We start from the raw sequence: 26,451 nt of genomic DNA, 5'->3' as shown, positions 1-26,451 counted from the left end.
TGTTCCACTTGCTACCACTTGTTTGTTGACATAATGGGTTGTACAAGATTCTATCCATTTAAGATGTTCTCATGTCTTTCTTCAGTTTTTGGCTTTCACCTACTCTCTTTGCTCAATGTTAGAAAGTAGTTATGGGTAGCAAATTTAAATTTCTTCATTTTTTTTATTGTCTGCTAAGAAATATGCTGGAAAGCTGAAAGAAAGATAAAAAGAAAGGATATGGATAATCTAGGTTGGATAAACAATGAAAACTGGCTACTCATTTAGGATAGTTTGAATTTGATTCCTTGACTTGGAATTTCTCAAGATCTGTCTTCCCCTTCATGAATACAATATTCAAAGTTAAAAGCTTTATAAGTGCAGGTTGAAATTAACTACAGCTGAAAAGTCAAATTATTTGGGAATCTATCTGAAACAGTATGAATGAAGCCTTCCCAAAAGCAGAGACAGAGTTTTGATTCTGAATCTTATTTTGTTCTAGGTTTACTTGAAGAAAGAAAAAAATGTCTCCACTTTTGAAAAGCATCATTGACATTATTGAAATTTTCAACCAATATGCCTCACATGACTGTGATGGGGCAGTACTAAAGAAGAAAGACCTAAAGATCCTCCTTGACAGGGAATTTGGAGCTGTCCTTCAGGTAAGAGCTAATGAGAAAAGGCACTATCTCTATGGATTCAGAGCAAGAAATGGTGACTTTGATATTCATTTTACATCATGAAAAGTCTGCACATCTCCCTATTTATTTCTGAGTCAGAAAGAACTAAAACTGGCATGATGGTCTGCACACTAAAGAAACTAGTAGAAATGATGAGAATGAACTGTTCATGGGGCATTACCATCAATTATGTCAAATCAAACTAGATTTGGACTGTTTTAAATTTACTTTCAAATTTCAAGAAATGAAATAAGCCTGTTCTCTACAATAGAGGTGTTACCATAAATGTTTTACTGTTTTCAAACATAGGATTAGGAGTATTGGCTATTTAAGACAAAAAAGCTAATATAAATCATCATAACTTTCCATTGTATCTCTGTCTCTCTCTCTCTCTCTTTCTTGAGGTTTCATTCATTCTTATTCACCCAGCCCCCCCCAAAATGTGTTATTTTGATCAGCATTAATTTGCAAGATGCAAAGCTTTCCAAGGAATGTATGCTTTAAAATAAAGGTTTCACATTTTACATGGGGACACAAGACTTGATACATGCTGATTATTTTCTAATTGCTCTGAATGTCTGTTTTTAAACTTTTCTAAAACTTTGAGAGGGAGAGGAACAGAGGGAGAGAGGAGAGTCTCATCTGCTAGTTCACTCCCCATATGTACTCAACAGCTGTGTTTGGGCCTGGGCTGGAGACAGGAACAGGGAACTCAATCTAGGTTTCCCACATGAGTGGTAAGACTCCAGTTACTGTAGTCATCATGCTGCCTTGTTGGGAAAATGGAATTGGGAACCAGAGCACAGAATCAACCCCATGCAGTATGATGTGGGATGCAGGCATCTTAACCCTAAGCTAAATGTCCACTTCTTGAACGTGTCTTGAATGTCAGCATAGCATAACATAAAAGTATGTTATGGCTATGATAAAATTTTCTTACCTGTATATAGTACATTGTAAAACAATTTTTTTTCAACTTTTTTCATAGAGACCACATGACCCTGAGACGGTAGATGTGATGCTAGAACTTCTGGATCGCGACTCTGATGGTCTGGTCGGGTTCGATGAATTCTGCCTACTTATTTTCAAGTTGGCTCAAGCGGCTTATTATGCACTTGGCCAGGCCTCGGGGTTAGAAGAGGAAAAGCGGTCCCACGGTGAGGGCAAGGGGCGCCTGTTACAAAATCGCAGGCAAGAAGATCAAAGGAGATTCGAACTCCGGGACAGACAATTCGAAGATGAACCAGAGCGACGACGCTTGCAAAAGCAGGAACAAGAGAGGGAGCTCGCTGAGGAAGAGGAACAGAGGAAGAAACAAGAGCGATTCGAGCAGCACTACAGTAGGCAGTACCGCGACGAGGAGCAGCGGCTCCAAAGGCAAGAACGAGAAGAGCGCCGCGCAGAGGAAGAGCAGCTGCGAAGGCGCAAGGGTCGCGACGCGGAGGAGTTCATTGAGGAAGAGCAGCTGCGAAGGCGAGAGCAGCAGGAGCTGAAGAGGGAGCTCCGCGAGGAGGAGCAGCAAAGGCGAGAGCACCGAGAGCAGCAGCTGAGGCGCGAGCTGGAGGAGATACAGGAACACGAGCAGAGACTTGAGCAGGAGGAGAGGCGCGAGCAGCAGCTGAGGCGCGAGCTGGAGGAGATACGCGAACGGGAGAAGAGACTTGAGCAGGAGGAGAGGCGCGAGCAGCAGCTGAGGCGCGAGCTGGAGGAGATACGCGAACGCGAGAAGAGACTAGAGCAAGAGGAGAGGCGCGAGCAGCAGCTGAGGCGCGAGCTGGAGGAGATACGCGAACGCGAGAAGAGACATGAGCAGGAGGAGAGGCGCGAGCAGCAGCTGAGGCGCGAGCTGGAGGAGATACGCGAACGGGAGAAGAGACTTGAGCAGGAGGAGAGGCGCGAGCAGCAGCTGAGGCGCGAGCTGGAGGAGATACGCGAACGCGGGAAGAGACTAGAGCAGGAGGAGAGCCGCGAGCAGCAGCTGAGGCGCGAGCTGGAGGAGATACGCGAACAGGAGAAGAGACTAGAGCAGGAGGAGAGGCGTGAGCCGCAGCTGAGGCGCGAGCAGAGACTAGAGCAGGAGGAGAGGCGCGAGCAGCAGCTGAGGCGCGAGCAGAGACTAGAGCAGGAGGAGAGGCGCGAGCAGCAGCTGAGGCGCGAGCTGGAGGAGATACGCGAACGCGGGAAGAGACTTGAGCAGGAGGAGAGGCGTGAGCCGCAGCTGAGGCGCGAGCAGAGACTAGAGCAGGAGGAGAGGCGCGAGCAGCAGCTGAGGCGCGAGCTGGAGGAGATACGCGAGCAGAGACTAGAGCAGGAGGAGAGGCGTGAGCCGCAGCTGAGGCGCGAGCAGAGACTAGAGCAGGAGGAGAGGCGCGAGCAGCAGCTGAGGCGCGAGCTGGAGGAGATACGCGAGAAGAGACTTGAGCAGGAGGAGAGGCGCGAGCAGCTGCTGGCTGAGGAGGTGCGGGAACAGGCCCGGGAGCGAGGTGAGAGCCTCACCCGGAGGTTGCAGCGGCAGCTAGAGAGTGAGGCCGGCGCACGTCAGAGCAAAGTCTACTCCAGGCCCCGCAGGCAGGAAGAGCTGAGTCTCCGCCAGGACCAGGAGGAGAGGAGGCGGCGCCAGGAACGTGAACGGGAGCTGGAAGAGCAGGCCCGCCGGCAGCAGCAGAGGCAGGCAGAAGAAGAGAGCGAGAGGCGCCGCCAGAGGCTGTCGGCCAGGCCCTCGTTGCGCGAGAGGCAGCTGAGGGCGGAGGAGCGCCAGGAGCAGGAACAACGGTTCCGGGAGGAGGAGGAGCAGCGCCGCCAGCGGAGGCAGGAGCTGCAGTTCCTCGAGGAGGAACAGCTCCAGCGACGGGAGCGTGCCCAACAGCTCCAGGAAGAGGACAGCTTTCAGGAGGATCGGGAGAGGAGGCGACGCCAACAGGAGCAGCGCCCTGGCCAAACATGGAGGCTGCAACTCCAGGAAGAAGCCCAGAGACGCCGTCACACGCTGTACGCCAAACCGGGGCAGCAGGAGCAGCTGAGGGAGGAAGAGGAGCTGCGAAGGGAGAAGAGGCGCCAGGAGCGGGAGAGAGAATATCGGGAGGAAGAGAAACTGCAGAGAGAAGAAGACGAGAAGAGACAACGCCAGGAACGCGAGAGACAATACCGGGAGTTAGAGGGGCTGCGGCAGGAAGAGCAGCTGCGTGACAGAAAGCTCCGCGAGGAGGAGCAGCTGCTTCAGGAAAGGGAGGAAGAGAGGCTGCGCCGCCAGGAACGCGCCAGGAAACTCCGGGAAGAGGAGCAGCTGCTGCGTCGGGAGGAGCAGGAGCTGCGTCAGGAACGTGACAGGAAACTCCGTGAGGAGGAGCAGCTCCTTCAGGAAAGTGAGGAAGAGAGGCTGCGCCGCCAGGAACGCGCCAGGAAACTCCGCGAGGAGGAGCAGCTGCTGAGACGCGAGGAGCAGCTGCTGCGTCAGGAGGAGCAGGAGCTCCGTCAGGAACGCGCCAGGAAACTCCGCGAGGAGGAGCAGCTGCTGAGACGCGAGGAGCAGCTGCTGCGTCAGGAGGAGCAGGAGCTCCGTCAGGAACGCGCCAGGAAACTCCGCGAGGAGGAGCAGCTGCTGAGACGCGAGGAGCAGCTGCTGCGCCGGGAGGAGCAGGAGCTCCGTCAGGAACGTGACAGGAAACTCCGTGAGGAGGAGCAGCTCCTTCAGGAAAGGGAGGAAGAGAGGCTGCGCCGTCAGGAACGCGCCAGGAAACTCCGTGAGGAGGAGCAAACGCTGCGCCGGGAGGAGCAGGAGCTCCGTCAGGAACGCGACAGGAAACAACGCGAGGAGGAGCAGCTCCTTCAGGAAAGTGAGGAAGAGAGGCTGCGCCGCCAGGAACGCGCCAGGAAACTCCGTGAGGAGGAGCAGCTGCTGCGCCAGGAGGAGCAGGAGCTCCGTCAGGAACGCGCCAGGAAACTCCGGGAAGAGGAGCAGCTGCTGCGCCGGGAGGAGCAGGAGCTCCGTCAGGAACGTGACAGGAAACAACGCGAGGAGGAGCAGCTCCTTCAGGAAGGTGAGGAAGAGAGGCTGCGCCGCCAGGAACGCGCCAGGAAACTCCGGGAAGAGGAGCAGCCGCTGAGACGCGAGGAGCAGCTGCTGCGCCGGGAGGAGCAGGAGCTCCGTCAGGAACGCGCCAGGAAACTCCGGGAAGAGGAGCAGCTCCTTCAGGAGAGGGAGGAAGAGAGGCTGCGCCGCCAGGAACGAGAGCAACAACTTCGTCGGGAGCGCGACAGAAAGTTCCGCGAGGAGGAGCAGCTCCTTCAGGAAAGTGAAGAAGAGAGGCTGCGCCGTCAGGAACGCGCCAGGAAACTCCGCGAGGAGGAGCAGCTGCTGAGACGCGAGGAGCAGCTGCTGCGTCGGGAGGAGCAGGAGCTCCGTCAGGAACGCGACAGGAAACTCCGCGAGGAGGAGCAGCTGCTTCAGGAGAGGGAGGAAGAGAGGCTGCGCCGCCAGGAACGCGCCAGGAAACTCCGTGAGGAGGAGCAGCTGCTGCGCCGGGAGGAGCAGGAGCTCCGTCAGGAACGCGACAGAAAGTTCCGCGAGGAAGAAAGGCAGCTTCGTCGCCAGGAACTCGAGGAACAGTTTCGTCAGGAGCGCGATAGAAAATTCCGCTTAGAGGAACAGATCCGCCAGGAAAAGGAGGAAAAGCACCTGCGCCGTCAGGAGCGCGACAGGAAACTCCGTGAGGAGGAGCAGCAGCGACGCCGCCAGGAACGCGAGCAACAACTTCGTCGGGAGCGCGACAGAAAGTTCCGCGAGGAGGAGCAGCTCCTTCAGGAAAGGGAGGAAGAGAGGCTGCGCCGCCAGGAGCGCGCCAGGAAACTCCGCGAGGAGGAGCAGCTGCTGCGCCAGGAGGAGCAGGAGCTCCGTCAGGAGCGCGATAGAAAGTTCCGTGAGGAGGAGCAGCTCCTTCAGGAAAGGGAGGAAGAGAGGCTGCGCCGCCAGGAGCGCGCCAGGAAACTCCGCGAGGAAGAAGAGCAACTGCTGTTTGAGGAGCAGGAAGAGCAGAGGCTCCGGCAGGAGCGAGACCGGCAGTACCGAGCAGAGGAGCAGTTTGGCAGAGAGAAGAGCCGTCGTCTGGAAAGAGAGCTGCGTCAAGAAGAAGAGCAGAGACGCCGCCGGGAGCGGGAGAGGAAATCCCGGGAAGAGCAGCTCCGCCGCCAGCAGGAGGAGGAGCAGAGACGCCGCCAGCTGCGGGAGAGACAATTCCGAGAAGATCAGAGCCGTCGGCAAGTTCTGGAGCCCGGCACACGTCAGTTCGCTAGGGTCCCCGTGCGCTCCAGCCCTCTCTATGAATACATCCAAGAGCAGAGATCTCAGTACCGCCCCTAAGAGATGTTGCCGGTGTCCTGACACCTGCCAAAGCCTCAAACGAAAGTGAGAAACACTGCGTACCAAATGATAACGCAAATGTTTCTGGTTGCGGGAAAATTCTCTGATGTTAGAATGTGTCTTTTCTTTCAAAATCTTTACACTCATTTCATGTACTTTGTATTTCTACCTTTTATTCTTTGTCAAGTAGTTCTTTACTACAGTATATCTTCGCTCTTTGGTGCAGATATAGTGAGCATTTTTTAAAAACAACAGTCCTTTAATTTGTTTAAGGAGTTTTGTTTGAGGAACACGTTGATTTATTGCCTTAAAAGTGACAAGAATAATAGGACAATTAGATATTGAAGAATTGGCTCTACATCATTAACAATTGAACCACCTTGTGGAGTATTCAAATATTTATAATGTTCTAATTGATATTTCGTCTTAGACCTAAATTTAATTCCTCTTTACTTCCAAATAGCTTCAAATCTTTTGTGGCATAGTTAACACAGATCCTTCCAGATGACTGAGTTTTTACAATCCTTGAATAGTACAAGGGGAAGTGACTTCTGCAGTAAAACTCCCTGTTAAGTCCTTAACTGGAAGAAATGCCACTTAAGAATAAGGCTTAGCTTGGAGACTTAAAATTTGGAATATGTTTTTTTACACAACTCCACTTGAACACAAACACTTAATCTCTTGAAGCAAAAATAAGATGTTTCTCAAACAATTTCAGAGCTCACATATTAAAATTATCTCCTGTAGTTTCTAGTGCTGTGTTCTGTTTCCCCTGAGTTTTGATGGGTTTGGGAATATACCTTTGTGAACTTCGGCTTAGAGGGAACCTGACCAGGATCCCATCTTGCTCTAGCCATGAGATCACAGAACGTGTTGGGGGATGGAAATGGGGAAAATGTGTAAACAGAGCAGCAAGTTTCTAGATGCTCTTTAACAAGATTCATCAGCCTACAATCCTTTGAGGCCTATTGATACTACCTTGGAGACAGTCTTGTTGAAATAATTGCACTGTGAGACATCAATAATAAATGTTTGGCAAGTAATTATTTGTGTCTGTCTTAATTACATCTTGGTCATAACTCAAGATCTAATCGTCTGAATATAGACATAAGTTCCCAATCACTTAAGATACTTTGTTACTCTTATCTATGCCCTAATATGAAAAGGAGGAGACCTCTTTTTCTCCACCATTTTTCCCAGTTAAATTATTTCCATCCTCACACTGATTTCTCTTTCCAAGTGTTTTTGTTCATGACCCCAGAGTTTCCTATGCCTTTTCTTACAATGATTCACTAGTCATTACAAATACTGATGCTCTCAGTGTTTGTTAATATTTCCTTCTGAGAATTCAGGAGCTTCATATTCTCTGATGTCTGATAATTCAGTGTTAGAAAAATAGCCTGGGAGTGGGAGAAGTGGATAAAGCCACCACCTGCAGTGCTGGCATCCCATATGGGCCCCGGTTTGAGTCCTGGCCGCTCCACTTCTGACCCAGCTCTCTGCTGTGGCCTGAGAAAGCAGTAGAAGGTGGCCCAAGTCTTTGGGCCCCCGCAAATGCATGGGAGACCCAGAAGAAGCTCCTAGCTACTGGCTTTCGGTTGGCACAGATCCTGCTATTGCAGCCATCTGGGGAGTGAACCAGTGGATGAAGACCTCTCTCTCTCTGCCTCTGCCTCTCTATAACTCTGACTTTCAAGTAAACAAATAAAATCTTAAAAAAAAAAAAAAGAAAAGAAAAAGAAAAACAGCCTGAAATTTTAGATCAGTGCCACAGCTGCCGCATGGCCCAGCTACCTGAGCCAGGCTCCACCCCCATCCTAATGGGATTCTCTGCTCCTGCTCCCATGCCCGCCCTCAGGCAACGTTTTAAAAGGGCCTGTTCCTGAACACATGCTCTCTTGGCTCTGCTCCCTGCTCTCTTGGCCTCTCTTGGCTTCTCTCCTCCTCTCCTCCCTTCTCCCTCCTCTCTGTCTGTCTCTCTTACAGACTCTTCTCTTTTTCCTTCGCCGCCCCTTCACTCTGGTCTGTAGGGTGTTCCCCAATAAACCCTTTCCCTTACAAAAGAAAAAAAAAAAAAGAAAGAAAAATAGCCTGAAATTTCAGATCAGTGCCACAGAAAATGACCCATTGATTGAAGCAATACAACCCAGGAGGTGACTTAGTCAAATTTTGTTGTGACCCTAATATTCCTGTGCCACCTGCAGGAGTCTGTATTTACAATTCGGTTTGGAAATTAGAAATAAGTCCAAGAAGACCCTGATCAGTATATCATAAGTTTTAATTGTTACGGTCATGCATGAAAAGATGCCCTACTTAATAGTCAACATTTTGGTGAATTGAAACAAAGAAGCGGCCGGCGCCGCGGCTCACTAGGCTAATCCTCCGCCTTGCAGCGCCGGCACACCGGGTTCTAGTCCCGGGCGGGGCACCGGATTCTGTCCCGGTTGCCCCTCTTCCAGGCCAGCTCTCTGCTGTGGCCCGGGAGTGCAGTGGAGGATGGCCCAAGTGCTTGGGCCCTGCACCCCATGGGAGACCAGGTTAAGCACCTGGCTCCTGCCATCGGATCAGCACGGTGCGCCGGCCGCAGCGTGCTGGCCGCGGCGGCCATTGGAGGGTGAACCAACGGCAAAGGAAGACCTTTCTCTCTGTCTCTCTCTCACTGTCCACTCTGCCTGTCAAAAAAATAAATAAAAAATAAAATTAAAAAAAAAAAAAAAGAAACAAAGAAGCTAAACCCATAGCTCTTGAATATAATTCTGAGAGACCTAGGTAGCTCGCTCGCTCGCTTGCTCTCTCTCTTCTCACACACACACACACACACACACAAAATAGATGCCCACCTAGGAGAGAATCGGAGACTCTCCCAAAATTGTCTTGAGATTTCATTTCTTTCAAATGATTACGAACTGCAAAAATACCTCTTCCCTAAAGTAAGTGTATACTTAAGGATCTTTACAGAAAATCTAGGAAGTCTCATGAACTTTCCCTCAGGATCCTCTCAAAGGGTGCTCATCTGAACACTTCCTTATAAATGCTCAGTCTCAGGATAACACTGAAATATTTTCATCAGCTAATCTAGGGTTCAGTAATAATGATTATGGTAAAACCAACCAAAACCCTTCAACTCCTTATAATACTTTACAAGATGAGGGAAATACAGTTTCCAAAAAAGAAAGTATTGTTTAATCACAGTTACAATGACATGTTATAGAACAACAACAAAAGTGTCAGAAAACCAATGCCCTCTGGCTGTTCTTTCAGCATGCTGGCAGAACATGAAAGCCAAATCTCTTGCTTCACCTGAATAATGTACTTGCATGGGCAGGACCTTGAGTTTGTTGGGCAATTACCTGCTTCACTATAAACTGAGAGCTCTATTAATAGATCGGCGGCTGCTATGATGAACAGCTGGTCTCCATGTGTTCTGGCCTGGATTGTGTTCCCTCCAAAGAAACATATGTTGAAGTCCTAACATTTAGTGACTCAGGTTGCACTTTGGAGATACAGTATTTTTAAGGGTAATTAAAGTGAGGTTGTTAGGTTGGGTCCTAACCCAATTTCACTGGTGTCCTTATAGTATGAAGAAATTTGGACACAAACATAGGAGAGGGAAGATGATGTGAAAACAGAGGGACAAGATGACCAACTACAAGCCAAGATAGAAGCCTGGACTAAATCTTTTCCTTACAGTCTTCAGAAGAAAACAGCCCTACTGACACCTTGATCTTGAACTCCAGAACTGTTGAGAAAATAAATTCTTTTGTTTAAGCCTCCCAGCCCAAGGATACACCAGGTAAGGAGGGGTTGTGTTGCTAGTTAAGCCTATCTTATTGTGATGATTATCTTTTGACATTGAACAGATAGTTCCTGGTTGTTCAAAGACACTTTTTTAAAAAATTAAATCTACCATAGTTTCTTTGGGAAGTAGAAAGAATGAAGCAAGGAATCAAAAGCCTGGGGTTCATTCATTCAATTCATTCAACAAGTATTATTGAACTCCTGCCAGATATTGTTCCAGGCAATATCCATACAGTAGTGAGAAAGCCAATCTAACCTCTTTCTTCTCTTTTCTGTATGTCCTATTCAAGCTGCATAAACTTTCTGGCCCACCATTGTTTGGTATTTCAAGCTATGATATTTGAATAGCTATCACCAAGATTATTCCCAGGACTGAGTAAAAGTTATTTTAATTCTGACATTCAGTTTGTTCAATTGAAACTCTGAAAACAACTTAAATAATCCCTCTCCTCTACTTTTAACTTCAGCTAACAGAAAACAAGAAAAAAAAATTACGACAAAGGTGATAAGGGCCTGGTTCCAGTTTCAAAACATTTTTCCTTTCTAAACAATCATCCCTGAACTAACTTCCACTGGTCTCCTAAACTTCCCTAGAGTTCCTTCTTATCATCCCCAGTTTGTTCATTGCAGAAGAAAACTCTAAGCCTCCCCCATTTTCTTTCACTTGAGTACTACTAAAGATCATTGCCCTCCTGACTTATGAATTTCCCATATGCATTTAATTATTCTTTCATTTCTGAGGAGATAATGAAGTCTTAGCATTTGGAATCACTCAAACTAAAATTCAGTGGCCATAAGTATGAGTTAAGTATGAACTCATCTCTGCTCCTTGTTCTTTCACTAATGATACATTGCCATTACGTGTACTCAGTCATGATAATTATGTGTTTTTTTCACCAAGTATACTGGGACTGACTCCCCTAAGCAAGAGGAAACTCTCCCAGCAGATGGCCCTAGAACTTGAATTATAGCACTAGCTCTTGCCTATGTCTTCAGCTTGCTAGCCCACCCTGCAGATTTTGGACTTGCCAACCTTCATTAGTGTATGAGCCAATTCCTTAAAATAAATCTCTTCCTACTGAGCTAAGACAGAACACATTTTATACATATAGGTTCTATTTATAGATTCTGTTTCTCTGGAGAATCCTGTAAGGTGAGATGTTAGGAAGGTGGGTTAATCATGAGTGTGGAGCAAATTTCATGTTCCATTACTTGCTAGCATCCTCAGTTCTCTTTCCCGAATTGTCTTTCAGTCACATCAGCCTGGAAAAATCTCACCTTTGGTTGGGTATAACTCTGTCTTCTACATCTGTACTGAGCATGGCTGGAGAAAACCCCATAGCTGAAGACATTGGTGCCATGAGAAATATATGATCTTATCTTCAACTGGAAGCTCAGTACTTTTTGGTGATCATACAGCTTCTGTTGTTAGTTTTCTCTTCTGTGTTCTACAACAGTTACTGTACTTTTTAAATTTTTTATTTATCTTAAAGACAGTTACAGAGAGAGGTAGAGACAGAGAGAGGTCTTCCATCTACTGGTTCGCTCCCCAAATGGCCACGACAGCTAGAGCTGTGCCAATCTGAAGCCAGAAGCCAGGAACCAGGAGCTTCTTCTGGGTTTCCCACATGGGTCAGGGACCCAAGCACTTGGGACATATTCTACTGCTTTCCCAGGCCATAGCAGAGAGCTAGATCAGAAGTGGAGCAGCTGGAACTTGAACCAGCACCCATATGGGATGCCAGCACTGCAGACCAGAGTTTTAACCCACTGTGCCACAGTGCCAATCCGAACAGTTACTGTATTTTAAACTATCTCCAACAATTTGACTCCCTCCACCCTCTTTTCCCACTACTGGATAATGATCTTGCCTCTTTACTTCATAAAGAAAATAAAAATCACCAAACTAGAACCCCTAAATGTTCTTCTACCAAACTAAAACCTTATTGGCATCTATTTACACTCATGTTTTCTTTCTGTTCCAATGGAAAAGGTTCATCTAATTCTAATCTTGTTCTGTGAATGCTACTTTCTCTTGCCTCCTCAGGAAACATTCTATGTTGATCATTCTGTCCCTTTTATATACTTGAACCTGTCTTTATTGGTTTCTTCCCATCAGTACATATATATACTCAAGTCTCTTCCATTTTACAAAATCTACCTTGTGCCCACAATCTCACCTGACCTTTCTCCTCCCCTTTATAATTAGTATTCTTGAAAGATTTGTCTTCTTATGTTTCTACTTATTTTCTTTGCATTCCTCAACTCATTCTGTTGACTGTTATTGGTCATGATGTTATTCAGTCGTTAGGTACTTTTCAGCACTTAACTTGGTTTCTCAGAAATATTTGATGATAATTTCCTCTTCATTCTTGCAACATGTTCTGTCCAATCTTTTGTGACACTGCATATTCCTGGTTTTCCTCCTACCTCTCCGGTCTCTTTTCTTTTTTCTTTTATCTTTCCCTTGAATGTTGGTCTGTCTTAGCCAAGCTCATCTTTCTTTTCTTCTTTGTCCTGAATAATCTTGCCTACTTTTATGGCTTTGGTTACTACTAATAAATTGATATTTTGCATTTATATACAAAATCCAAGCGTCTCATCTGAGTTCCAATTTATATAACCATCTGCCAGCAAGATCTCACTTTCTAGAAAGTTATAGTAAAATTGAACTTGTCACCTCCCCTCACTACAAACATGAGGCTCCTTTTTGCTTTGATCTCAATAATGACAACAGTACTCATCCTGTTTCCTATTTGTTGAAAGTAGAACCTCCTAAATTACTATATATATACATATGTATAATGTATATTTTTATCCTTTATCTCGCAAATTAAATTTCTTTTTTAAAAAAAAATGTATTTACTTGAAAGTCAGGGTTACACAGAGAGAGAATAAGAGACAGAGTGAGAGAAAGAGAGGTCTTCCATCCACTGGTTCATTTCCCAGATCGCTGCAACAGCCAGAGCTGCGCCAATCCGAAGCCTGGAGCCAGGAACTTCTTCCAGGTCTTCCCACACGAGAACAGGAGCCCAAAGACTACGGCTATCTTCTGCTGTTTTCCCAGGCCATAGCAGAGAGCTGGATCAGAAGTGGAGCAGCCTGGACTCAAACCAGCACCATATGGGATGCCAGCACTGCAGGTGGCGGCTTTACCCGCTAAACCACAGCACCAGCCCCAATCTTAAAATTCTTTCTCTTTTTACTTTATATTTTTAAAACTATGTTGTTTAATAATGTTGTCACTAATCCAATGTGGCTATTTAAATTTAAATTAATACATATTTAACAAAATTTAAAAGTTAGTGACTCATTAACACTAGTCACATTTCAAATCCTTAATAGCTACATATATCTAATGGTTACAATATTAGACAATGCAAACATCTAAAGTTCTATTGGATAACACTATTGTACATAATTTTTAATATTTCTTTAAGATTAACTTATTTATTTGAAAGGCAGAGTCACAAAGAGAGAGAGAGAGATCTTTCACCTGCTGGTTCGCTCCCCAAATGGCCACAATGGCTGGACCTCGGCCAGTCCGAAGCCAAGAGCCAGAAGCTTCTTCCAGGTCTCCCATGTGGGTGGCAGGGGCCCAAGCACTTGGGCCATCTTCTGTTTCCCCAAGTGCTTTAGCAGGGAGTTGGATCAGAAATGGAGCAGCCAGGGCACAAACTGGCACCTATATAGGATGCCAATGTCACAGGCTGTGGCTTTACCTGCTATGACACAATGCTGGCTCCTGTAGACGAGTTTTTTAACTTTGGGTTTTTTATTACTAATTTTTGCCATTTCAGAAGTAACTTTTATTTAAAAAATATTTTTGGGGGGCCGGGGCTGTGGCATAGTTGGTTAAAGCCCTGGCCTGAGGTGTTGGCATCCCATATGGGCGCCGGTTCTAGTCCCGGCTGCTCCACTTCCAATCCATCTCTCTGCTCTGGCCTGGGAAAGCAGTAGAAGATGGCCCAAGTCCTTGGGCCCTTGCACCTACGTAGGAGTCCTGGAAGAAGCTCCTGGCTCCTGGCTTCGGATCGCACAGCTCCAGCCATTGCGGCCATCTAGGGAGTGAACCAATGGAAGGAAGACCCTTCTCTCTGTCTCTACCTCTCTCTGTAACTCTGTCTTTCAAATAAATTTTAAAAAAAAAATCTTTAAAAAAATATTTTTTGTTCTCTAATTCCCTCTTTTTAGAGCATTTTTGACTTGTCTCATTTAATCTCTTTGGAATACATAAAATACAGTTTTTATTTATTTTTAATTGGCAAATACATCATATATAGTGTACAGTGTGATGCTTTGAAAGATATATGAACACACACACACACACTGTTTGGTTGATTAAATCAAGCTATTTAACACATCTATTATCTCACATACATACTTATCTTTTTTGTGGCGAGAACACTTAAAATTTACTCTCAGAAATTTTCAAATATGCAATATTTCATTATTAACTGTAGTCACCATACTGTACAGTATACCTCCAGAAATACTTCTGTCTAATTGAAACTGTACCCTTGACCAATATCTCCCCATTTCTCCTCCCTGCTCACTGATAAGTGTTATTCTGTTCTCTGTGTCTATGAGTTTGACCTCTTTAGATTCCAAAGAAATATGAGATCATTCAATATTCATGATTCTGTGCCTGGCTTATTTCACTTAGCTTAATGTCTTCCAGGTTTATCCATGTTGTCATAAATGACAGAATTGCCTTCTTTTTAAAGGTTGAATAGTATTCTCTTGTATATAGATACCATATTTTCTCTATTAATTCACTTATAGATAGGTACATTGATTACATGTCTTGGCTATTATGAATAATGCTGCGAAGAACATTGACACACTGATTACATTTCCTTAGTATGTACACGCAGAAGTGGAAGGCTGAGGGTTAATATCCAAAATATATTAGGAACTCAAACAACTCAATAACAAGAGAACAAATAACCCATTTTAAAAATGTGCAAAGGAGGCCGGCGCCACGGCTCAATAGGCTATTCCTCTGCCTAGCGGCGCTGGCACACCAGGTTCTAGTCCCGGTCGGGGCACCGGATTCTGTCCCGGTTGCCCCTCTTCCAGGCTAGCTCTCTGCTATGGCCTGGGAGTGCAATGGAGGATGGCCCAAGTGCTTGGGCCCTGCACCCCATGGGAGACCAGGAGAAGCACCTGCCTCCTGCCTTCGGATCAGCATGGTGCGCCGGCCGCAGCGGCCATTGGAGGGTGAACCAACGGCAAAGGAAGACCTTTCTCTCTGTCTCTCTCTCACTGTCCACTCTGCCTGTAAAAAAAAAAAAAATGTGCAAAGGAACTTCATAGATATTTCTCAAAACAAGACATACAAATAGCAAACATGTTTATGAAAAATGCTCAACATTACTAATCATCAGAGAAATATACATTAAAACCACAGTAAGATATCACCTCATACCTGTTAGAATGGCTGTTATCAAAAAGACATAGCAACTGTTTACAAGCATGGGGGGGAAACGGAGCCCTTGTATACCCTTGGCGAGTGTGTAAATTAATAGAGCCATCAAGGAAAGCAGAGTGGAGGTTTCTCAAAAAATCCAAAATATTAGAATTTTCTACTTCTCTCCTGTTTCTTTAATTCCTCTGGGTCAGTTTCTGCTTATCTTTTTTCTTTAATGCTGTTGTCTTATTCATACACCTAAACAGTCTTAATTATCCATTTATGTAAATAGAAAAAGATCTGGGTTTCTCCTGATTTGCATAAATAGATCCATTTTCACACTAAATGGGAAATTTATATCAGAGTTGGGAAAAGTTTTAATTTACAGATGACTGTGAGGCTGCAGACACCAGCCACAGCCCCAAACATCATAATGAAGCAGGTTTCCCGGAAGTATCAGTGCCTATACCAGGACTCTTAGCTTTCAGTTAATCTATTACTCAGTCAACAAATATTGATAGGGAACCTACTATAGAAGATAAGGTGCTCCCAGTCCTGTCCTTAAGGAGCCTACATTTATCATTTCTAGGAAGTTTGTTCAGTTTCTTTAGGAAAGAGCCATTTGGGATTTCGCTAGGGAAATTGGGTAATAAAGGTTCAGATGTCTAAGCTCTTTGCCTTAGTGGAGGAGGGAGGCAAGAATGACCCCTGGGACAGTCTTCAATGACTGTTCCTGTTTACAACACCATTGTCCATTCACACCTGCATCAACCCTGCTGATTCTGAGTCTAGCACTACTCCAGGTTCAAATCTGCCTTCACCTTCGCTTCTGCCACACCTCGTGACGCATCCTAGGCTGTGCCTTTCTCCATCCATTTCAGTCATGAACCTTCTACCATCAACTTGCCATCTTCCACAGATTTATTGAAACCCCTCATGCCTTATAAGTTTCCTCTAGTTCTGCTCATAGTTCTAGTTTATTTTTATATATTGATACTTTTATTTTAGAAATGACATTTAAAATGTATTTGCTCAGACCACCATCATCTTGAATAAACTCTATTATTCTATGTTAAAAAGATAATAAAATGTAAATATAAGCAGAAGTCTTATTTTTTTACTTGCCAAATTTGCCAGTATTATAATCATTAAAAATTTGTTTTATTAATCATTCTTTTCCAAAGTAGCCATTGTGTGAGTTTTTTTAAAGCTTTTGTTTAGGGACCGGTGCTGTGATATAGCAGGTAAAGCCACTTCCTGCAGTGCCAGCATCCCATATGGTCTCTGGTTCAAGTCCCAGCTGCTCCACTTCCAATCAAGCTCTCTGCTGTGGCCTGGGAAAGCAGTAGAAGATGGCCCAAGTCCTTAGGTTCCTGCACTCATGTGGGAGACCTGAAACAAGCAAACCAGCAGATGGAAGACCTCTCTCTCTCTCTCTCCCTCTGCCTCTGCCTCTCTGTAACTCTGCCTTTCAAAATAAATAAATCTTTTTAAAAAGGCTTTTGTTTAGTATTTCAGTTGTGACCTTTGAAAAACAATAGGCTTTTAAAAATAATTTATATTATCTTTTCTACTTCCCCCACACATACCTTGTTCATGCTCTTGCTCTCGCTGTCATTCTTTCTCCCCTCTATTCTGTATCATCTCCACATAGAATTAGAGAGAATAGAACATCACAGAGGGACCACTAGAGGGGCCTCTTTGGAAGAAAAAGGGGCAATTGGAGTTTTCTTTCTGGTAATGGTAAACTTGTTTGTGGCTTATTGTACAGCAGACTGGATACTTTTTTAAAAGTAGCTAGAGAGCAATCTCATTCCTCCTTGCCATCCCTCTGAGTCACTACCCATCCAGAGTGTGGGCATTAATTAAATTGTCTTGAGTAAGCACTGAAAAAAATAGGATTGCCTGTTAAAGGGCTAGGGAACCATCACCTACATTGTTTAGAGATAAGACAAGAACCAACTTTGACTTTCTAAATAAGACTATAACATAAAATCATGGACTTGTAAAATGATATTTATTTATTTATTTATTTGAAAGGTAGAGTTGCACCCATCAGAAGCCAGCAGATTCTTCCAGGTCTCCCATGTGGGTGCAGGGGCCCAAGGACTTAGGCCATCTTCTACTGCTTTCCCAGGTCACAGCAGAGAGCTGGATTGGAAGTGGAGCAGCCAGCCCTCTAACTGGCGACCATATGGGATGCCAGCACTGCAGACTGTGGCTTTACTTGCTGTGCCACAGTGTTGGCCCCAAATCCTAGACATTTGAAAGAGTTCTTTTCTCTCCATTCTAAACCATTCCTGTCTTACCTCTTCCTATGGCAGAATTCCTTGTATAACCTAGCCAAGGAACAATGATTTGGCCTCTGTTAGAACAGGTCTAGTGAAAAGGATCTCATTGCTTTAGGAACAGCCCGTGTCATTTTCAAACAACTGCACTTCTTAAAAGGTTCTTAATAAGGACTAAAGTTATCTTTTCAGAAAGTTTCATGTTGAGGAGGAGTGTGGTGGGGGCAAGAGGCATGGAGTCACCACACAGACCCTGGGAGTCGGGTGAAAGCAGGCCTTAAGTGAGCAGCCCGCACACTCATTTATTTCAGTTGGTACAGCAGCTTATATAGCCAAGGCAGCCAATTTGGTCAAGGTGTGGTCTATGCCCTAACCAATCACAGCCTGTTGCCAGGCAGTTTCCGAAGCCATCCAATCAGAGCCTGTTGCCAGGCAGGCTCCATTGTCATGTGGTTTTTGAAGCCATCCAATCACAGCCTGTTGCCAGGCAGTTTCCATTGCCAGGCCATCTTGGCATGGCCTTCTCATTCCACCACAGTTTCAATCATTTATTCTAGCTATATTTTTCTGGCATTTATTGGAAAAAGAACTTCAAAGTAATGAGGACTATGGGCTCAGAGACATATATTCTTTGGGCATTTCATTTCTGTATCCTGTCTCTGCCACTTAGTAGGTACACATCTGTGGGCAATTTGCTTAACAGCTAAGAGCCCTAACTTCCTTATCTGTTAAAAGATGATAATAGCTACCTAAAGGGGCTGTGAGAATTAAGACAGCCCGTGAAAGGCTGCTGACATGTCATAAGTGTTCAATAAACATTGGTTGCTTTCTCTTCCACGCCCATGAAAATATTGGAAGACAGTTATTATGTCTCTCCTAAGTCTCTCTTTCCAGTCCAGCTTTGCACATACCCAGTTTACTTCAGCCACTTCTCATGAGACTGGCCCATGAGCTCCAGGACAGGGAGACATAACTTACACAACTTGAAACACTCGGGGCCTGATATAATGTTTGAGATATAGTTAACACTGATGAGATGTTAACTAATCAGAATTCAGATGACTTTCATATGCCAATCCTAATTCTCGGTATCATCTTGTCATTTTTAGGATGATGTTGAGAAATTATAGGTATAAGCCAGGGATGGGAAAATTTTTTCTCAAGGGCCATTTGGATACTTATACCATCATTCATGGGCCATACAATATTGTAAAATTTAAAACTAGCTTGTTATAGATTTATTGAATTTCTAGTCCTGCCTGCAATTGTCTTGGCAAAATCAGACCAAAAGATTTCACAGGCCTTGTACAACCCATGGGTCAGATATTCCCCATCCCTGGAACATCAACGTGGAACCCACCCTCCTCAAAACACAGTTCCTTTATACTTGCCGTGATTATCAGCAAACTCAGAACAAGGTTTTTTGCTCAATAGCAGTGCTTTCAGGGCTGGCGCTGTGGTGTAGTAAGTTAAGCATCTGCCTGAGGCACTGGCATCCCATCTGGGCACCTATTGGCATCTAGGCTGCTCCACTTCCAATCCAGCTCTCTGCTAATGGTATGGGAAAGCAGTGGAAGATGGCCCAAGTGCTTGGGTCCCTGCACCAGTGTGGGAGATACGGAAGAAGCTCCTGGCTCCTGGCTTCAAATCAGCCCACCTCCTACCATTGTGGCCATTAGGGGAGTGAACCAGCAGATGGAAGACCTCTCTCTTCGTCTCTCCCTCTCTCTGTCTGTAACTCTGCCTCTCAAGTAAATAAATAAATCTATTAAAAAATGCCTGCATCCCATTAAAAAAAATCAATGCTTTCCTTAGCCTCAATTTTCTCATATAATTATCTCCATCTCCAACCCTTCATTATCTTGGTGTTTGTTGCTTACTCTGGTTTTCATGTTCTTATATCCCTTGAAAAGGAGGCAAGGACGTTTTAAAATACTCTCTAGGGGCTGGCATTGTGGCACAGCTGTTTAAGCCACTGTCTGGGACACCAGCATCCTGTATGAGCATCAATTCAAGTTATTTCCTATCCAGTTCTCTGTTAATGCGCCTGAAGAAGCAATGTAAGATGACCTAAATACTTGGACCACTGCCACCCATGTGGGAGACCTGGTTGAAGTTACAGGCTCCTGGATTTGACCTGGCCAGCCCCGGGCCACTGTGACAGTTTGGGAGAATGAACCAGTGGATGAAAGACTCTCTATCTCTCTTTGTCTGTCTGTCTGTCTGTCTGTCTCTCTCTCTCTCTCCCTTTCTTTTTCTGTCTTTCCCTCTATCACTCTGCCTTTCAAATAAACAAAATAATTCTCTCTTTTTAAATATATAAGAAAAACAACTTAATCTAATATTCCCGTTAATTATATATTCTTGGGAACAGCACTATGGCACAGCAAGTTAAGTATCTGCCTGCAATGCCAGCATCTCATATGGTACCAGTTCAACAACCATTTGGGGAGTGAGCCAGCAGATGGAAGATCTGTCTGTCTCTCCCTCCCTCCCTGTAACTCTGCCTTTCAAATAAATAAGCAAATCTTTTTTAAAAATTACATATTCTCTTGGGACCAGCATTGTGGTGTAGTGGGTAAAGCTGCTGACTGCAACACCAGCATCCTTTATGGGGCTCTGGTTTGAGTCCCAGACACTCCATTTCCAATTCAGATCCCTGCTAATGCACCTGGGAAAGCAGCAAAAGATGAAAAAAGTGATTAGGCCCCTACACCCACGTAGGAGACCCAAAAGAAGCTCCTGGTTCCTGACTTCAGTCTGACCCAACCCTAATCACTGCAGCCATTTGGGGAGTGAACCAGCAGATGGAAGATCTTTCTCTCTGTGTCTCTCTGTCTCTCTGTCTCTCTCTCTCCTGTTCTCCCTCTCTAACTGTGCCTTTCACATAATTTTTTTTAATTTTAATTATATACTCTCTACTAAGAGAGACCCAAATCTAAGATATCATAAAAACACTTTTCCAGTTCATCATCTCAGACTCACTTCCTTCCTTACAGCTTCCATACCCCCCTTTCTCCTTTACAGAGAGAACACAGTAATATAGGCACCCATTTCTAAGCTCCTTGGATTACGAAAATGTTTTTTAAAAGCCGATATCAATTACATTTTAAAAATAGCACACCTTAGGTAAGCAAGGTCCTGCATGGCCAGCAAGAGATTTTTTTTCCCTATAACACTGCCTCTGGGCAAGGAGAGCAGAGCATTGAAATCCTTGAGTCACCTAGCAGCTCCACTGTATCACATGACTAAATGGGGCTTTTATTTCTGAACACATGATTCTTACCCATGTTTCAAGGTAGGGTCAAATACAGGCCATCCTGCGGGCAGCAGTAGGAATCAGATGACTTCTGAGATCTCCGCCTGCCCTATGATTTGACAAACAGCAATGTCATTGTGTCCTTAGGTGAAAAGGAAAGAAAAGGCAACACCACTCTGATGAATCCTCAAACTTAAAACCTGCAAAGGTCAGTGAATGGAACAGGACCCCCCTTCCCTTCCTTTGGATGAGTCTACAGCCAAGATTTCACTGAAGCTGCCTGAAGAGGAAAGTAAAAAGAAGACATGCCAACAGCCAAGGAGTGGAGGCTGGGTTTGGTGGTGAGGAGTCAGGTCATCAGAGCCGGAGGGTGTCTCCTTCTTAAGTGTGCAATTAGGCCCTCAATAAAAGGTCCCAGCACACACTGTCGGCACACAGCCCGCTGCCCACGTCGCACTCGCTCTCACCCGTGAACCAGGTAAGTCTCACAGATCGTGTGCTTGGGCGTACTTATTCCTGGCTGCTGCTTTGCTTCTGCACAAGCTTGTGTGCGGATTTCAGAGGAAACGGGCTCAAGGCCAGCCCCTGTTCGTAACGGTAGACTGGGAGCTCAAGCCACACAAACTCTTTTCCTTGCTTATGGAACTTCTTCGGTCGTTTTCTTTTTTTAGAAAACTTCTAAACCGTTTGGATGATACAGACATGAACACTGCTTAACAAGACACAGAACTCATATCTGTATCAAAGTGAAAATGGAGAGTCATTTAAATGATGGGTAATGATTGAGGGATGGAGACTTGATTTTACCAATGAGTTCACATGAAACCATGTCTTCTTGGTTAAAACATTTTTCTTCTCCCTACAAACATAGGAGCTGATTTTCATGGTGTTCCTTCTCTGTTGTCTAGAAACTTTACTAACCTTGAAAATTAGAGTTTCCTAAGCAGAGGAGGTGGGAAAGAGCCACAGGGAGAGGAAGGCCAGTGGACCATCTCCGATGAGACTGCCAGGATGGGTCCCACTCTGTTCGCTTCATTTGTACCTTTCACTACTTACACTCAAGTTCTTTCTCACCCTCCTTTTTGTAGCAAGCTTTCTCTGAACACACAAATGTGAAGGTTTACCTCAGAGCAGGAGAAGTGCCTCTTCTAATACCTACCATGATGTCTGCTGCAGAACCAAACAACCCCTGGAGTTCAGATACAAAGTTTTAGGATACAGACAAAAGGACCATCTTGCTCTCCCCTTCCTGAGGGACCCATCCTAGGAAATGAGCAATGTTTGTTCTTCCTCACACAGTCTCTGTGAGCTTGCAAAGATGCCTCGGCTCCTGAGAGGTGTCCTCTGTGTAATGGAGACGTTCCACAAGTACGCCAGAGAGGACAAGGCTACGCTGACCCACAGAGAGCTGGAGCAGCTGCTCCAGGGCGAGCTTGCGGACTCTATCCAGGTGAGGTGCTCTCAGAGCTGTAGAAATTCTTCCTCATCTGCCCTTTCCCTATCACCCAAGCAAGATGGGTACAAGTGAACCCTGCCCATTTGATACTTGACCACCATTCATTCTCTGACTTCTGGACAGCATTGGCAGCCTCAGATTCCTGTTTTGTGCAATTGCTTAATGAATCTTGCAGAGGAAATGAGGTTTTCCTCGATGGGACTAGACCTCCAGCAAAGCAGTTCCTGAGAGGAGCTATTAGGCACCTGATGTAATCACAAGTGCTGTAAGGGCTCCTGGAAGTCATAGCTCTCTGATGAGAAGCGGCATCCAGAGCCAAAGAGCACTTCTGTTTGGGGAAATGTCACTAGCTCCTGAGGAATGAGGGTCAAAAAGCAGGGAGGATTCCTGGGAGACGCAGACAGTCGGGACACCTGATTGGCTGATTTCTCTCTGTGTTTTTATGCAGCCACCTGTCATTCATGCTGTGCAGAGGAATTTGAATCTTCTGGGTATTGACAGTGCCGACACCATTAGTTTTGATGAATTTGTTCTGGTGATATTCAACTTGTTGAACCTCTGTTATTTTGATATGCAATCATTACTGAATTCAGAACCAAGACAGGTGCTTAACCCACACAATGTGGATCTTCAGGTGACTACCAGAAATGGTCAGCAGACAGGGGGAACTCTGCCAACTCAAGACAAGGTTGTGACATCATCAGCTGAGCTCAGCACTGAAGAAAGTAGGGTAGTTGGATGCCATAGAGGGGACCCACAGGGAGGCAGCAAGACTCACAACCTGCCAGGAGAAACTTCTGAGCAGAATGACGTGAAAATCCAACAGCTAGAAGCAGATGAACAAAATCAGGAAGCAGCTCCAAAGGTACTAGCAACAGAGGACAATGGAGCCCAACTTAAAACAAGTGAGTCATTTGCAGAATCAGAAGAGACTAGCAGTCCTACAAAGAGGGAGGCACAGAATAGGCAGATTCCCAGGGAAGGAGATAAACCAGCCAGGGAGCAAAGGGGCACCAAGACAAGAGGCCCGCGGGGAGAAGAGGAACGGAACTTGAAACAACAACAAGAAACAACACAAAGACCATCTGAAAACCAGGAAGCTGCTGCAAAAAAGGGTACTAAGAAATACTCGAAATCACAAGGCCTGCCCCTGCAAGGAGTTGAACCCCGTGCAGAGCTGGCTGACCTGCCAGAACGCACCGCTGCCAGGAAACCCTCTCTGACACAGAAGTCAGCTGACCCAGAGGATGGGAGCAGAACGTCTGAGATGCAACAACCCGGCAAGGCCGCTGAAGGGACACCATCCAGGACCAGGAGCTCTGATGCACTTGATGGTTATGGTGAAGCGTCTGAGACCCAAGAACCACCAGCACACGAAAGGGAGCATGAAACACAGAAACTTCCAGTCCATGGCATTTCAGAAACACTGGGCATTAGAGCTGACAGGAAGGAGGGAGGAAGTCTTCAGTCCCATGGAACAGCAAGGCAGAGGAAAACTCAGCCACCTGCCCTGGAAGCCCAAACACAAGATGAAAAGGATCAGGAACTCCAGGGATCAACAAAAGAAAACGATGCTGAGGAAGGTTCCGAGTCCCAAGATCTGATCTCAGAAGACAGAAATCAGAATAGCCCTGAAATTGAGGGAAAATACCCTGAGGAAAGCCCAGAGGAAGAATCTGTGAATGGCAAAAATGGCCCTGCAGCTAGAGGGGGCCCCAGAGCAAGAGAAAGAACAGGAGAGTCTGCGCCACCTGAGCATCAGCCTGGAGCAGAAAACGGTGGAGTCAGCGAGACTCGTGCCAACCCGGCCGCCGCAGATGATGGCTGTGGGCACGAGGAGCCTGAGTCACAGGTTACACAGGGTGAAGAGGGGACTTCTGGAACTCCCCACAGTCTGGCTCCAGAGGAAGGTGACCACAGCTCTGAGACAGGTGGGCTGCCTGTGCCAGGGGAGTCCCAGGGTCAGGAAGACCCACATGGAGAGCCTGAGAAAGGAAGTCACAATGATAACCCAGACACTCAGAAGCAGGAAGCACCAGGTGAGAGAAACAGAGCCCAGGAGGCGGCGGTGCTGTCAGCAGAAGGAGAAGGTGTGCAGCTTGCCGAGGGCCAGGAACAGGCTGCCAGAGAACGCAGAAGTCAAGGCTCGGGGCTCAAAGGTCCAGGTGCGGCTGTGCAGCCTGATGGACACTCAGAGACACAAGAGTCCACAGAAAGGGGTGAAAACACAAAGTCTCTGAGGACAGACATCCCAGGAGCCCTAGATGCAGACTTCAGTGACCAGTGTTCCTTAATGCAGCTCCCTGAGAAGGCAGATGGTAGAAGACAACTAAAGATCCAGGGTCCAAGAACCAGAGAAGAAGAAGGGGGTGCATCAGAGACCCAAGAGGCTCTATTAAAACGCCTGGATGAGTACAACTCAGCCTCCCCCAAGACACGTTTTGAAACAGAGGGACCTGCAATATTGGAGGAGGAGGATGGACGTCCCCATCAGCTGGCAGGAGGACATGATGACCAACAAAATCCAGCTAAGAAAGACTATGCCTCTGCAGTGTCACGGCCAGGCCTTAAACAGAGGATGCAGACAGACCAAAAGCTCTCTTCCAGGGAGCCAGCCACAGTCCGTTCCAGTCCACTGTACCAGTACGTGCAAGAGAAGTTACTGGAACAAACACACATTACCCAAGAGGAGCATCAAAACCAAGCTAAGACAGCCCACACATTGGACCAAAAGCTCCAGAAGATACAGCCGAGGGCATTTCTCACCAATAAGAACTCAGACTGTCCTGCCTTTTTCAACCACAGTCAAGCATCACAACAGCTCACCAGGGAATGTCTGCCTGATGAAGATCCTGCTTATATACAGCAGATGTCAGCTCTGCAGGCCTTGGAAGATAAGCAGAGAGAGGAACCGGTATCACACAGGGAGTGACCAGCAAAGCGCAATGAATGGTAATCTTCATCACCGGAGAAGTTACAAGGGACTTCATACGTCTTTGCATGCCCCAGATTTCTTCCTTCCTGATCACCCTCAATACTCACGCAGAAATTCCAACACAGAAAAACTCTCAGAGGCAGATTTCAAATCCTTTACATTTCTTTCCCAAGAAATAATAATGTATTCAGCAGGGCAAGCCACCATCGAAGAATTGTCTGACCAAAAAAATACAGTTGGTAAAAATCCCACCATATGGTGCTACTATTGTGTGCCAAAATGGACATACTCATGAACAATTTATCTCAATTTACCTGGCACTAAAAACAGGAAAAAAAAAAAAAGATAAACCTTCCACATCTTTAGCAGGTTACAATTTCTTCATCTTTTCTCTTGGCTTTTTAAAATGCAGCAGTAGGAGATTATGAGACAGCAATATGATCTTCTAGTCATCAATATTAATGTATAGACACAGATTATTCTGCTTTATGACATTTCCTAGAGGGATCCTAGAGGGATTTCTAATTCATCCTAAAATTTTAGCCCTCAAAATAAGTTCAGATATCACCATAACCTAGAAATAATTATAATTTCTAGTACCAGATTAAATGCATGATTCTTTGCTCATATCCAAATGCTGCTGAATCTGTTCTTTGGATTCATTTGTTCATTTATGCATTCAACAGATTCCAATAAACCCTACTCCTTATAAAACCTTTTCATAGCCTCTGGTTCAATAAGCAATCAGAATAATTATATGAGAGAAAGAAGATATAAAGTATGCTTGGGCTGGCGCCACGGCTCACTTGGCTAATTCTCCGCCTGCGGTGCCAGCACCCCAGATTGTAGTCCCGGTTGGGGCGCCGAATTCTGTCCCGGTTGCTCCTCTTCCAGTCCAGCTCTCTGCTGTGACCCAGGAAGGCAGTGGAGGATGGCCCAGGTGCTTGAGCCCTGCACCCGCATGGGAGACCGGGAGGAAGCACCTGGCTCCTGGCTTTGGATTGGTGCAGCGCTGGCCACAACGCACAGGCCGTAGCAGCCATTTGGGGGGTGAACCAATGGAAAAGGAAGACCTTTTTCTCTGTCTCTCTCTCTCTCACTGTCTAACTCTGCCTGTCAAAAAAGAAAAAAAAAAAGTATGCTTGTTTCCATAAGAAATTCTTGTAGCCAATAATCCAGTCTACTAAGCATTTACCTATATAGTTTGCTGACGGCATTGAATTAAAACTGATAATTAAATAACCTCATGAACAATTTACTTTGTTGATTCATTATTTTTCTATCATT

The 26,451-nt window shown here is 45.7% G+C and overlaps 2 protein-coding genes across 2 annotated transcripts; both read left to right on the top strand.

Moving 5' to 3' along the window:
* The first annotated feature begins 503 nt into the window (after window positions 1-503).
* Window positions 504-7,046, top strand: TCHH (trichohyalin). The gene is made up of 3 exons (XM_062193597.1): window positions 504-641; window positions 1,648-2,201; window positions 2,715-7,046. Exons 1-3 carry the CDS (start codon window positions 504-506, stop codon window positions 6,013-6,015), a joined length of 3,993 nt encoding a protein of 1,330 aa, XP_062049581.1. The 3' UTR covers window positions 6,016-7,046.
* A 15,045-nt stretch (window positions 7,047-22,091) lies between these two features.
* Window positions 22,092-25,161, top strand: TCHHL1 (trichohyalin like 1). Its single transcript, XM_062190140.1, has 2 exons — window positions 22,092-22,223; window positions 22,678-25,161. Exons 1-2 carry the CDS (start codon window positions 22,092-22,094, stop codon window positions 25,159-25,161), a joined length of 2,616 nt encoding a protein of 871 aa, XP_062046124.1.
* The last annotated feature ends 1,290 nt before the right edge of the window (window positions 25,162-26,451 follow it).

This window comes from Lepus europaeus, chromosome 5 (genome assembly GCF_033115175.1).
Source record: "Lepus europaeus isolate LE1 chromosome 5, mLepTim1.pri, whole genome shotgun sequence".
Lineage (NCBI taxonomy): Eukaryota > Metazoa > Chordata > Mammalia > Lagomorpha > Leporidae > Lepus > Lepus europaeus.
This window is presented reverse-complemented; position numbering and strand designations above follow the sequence as displayed.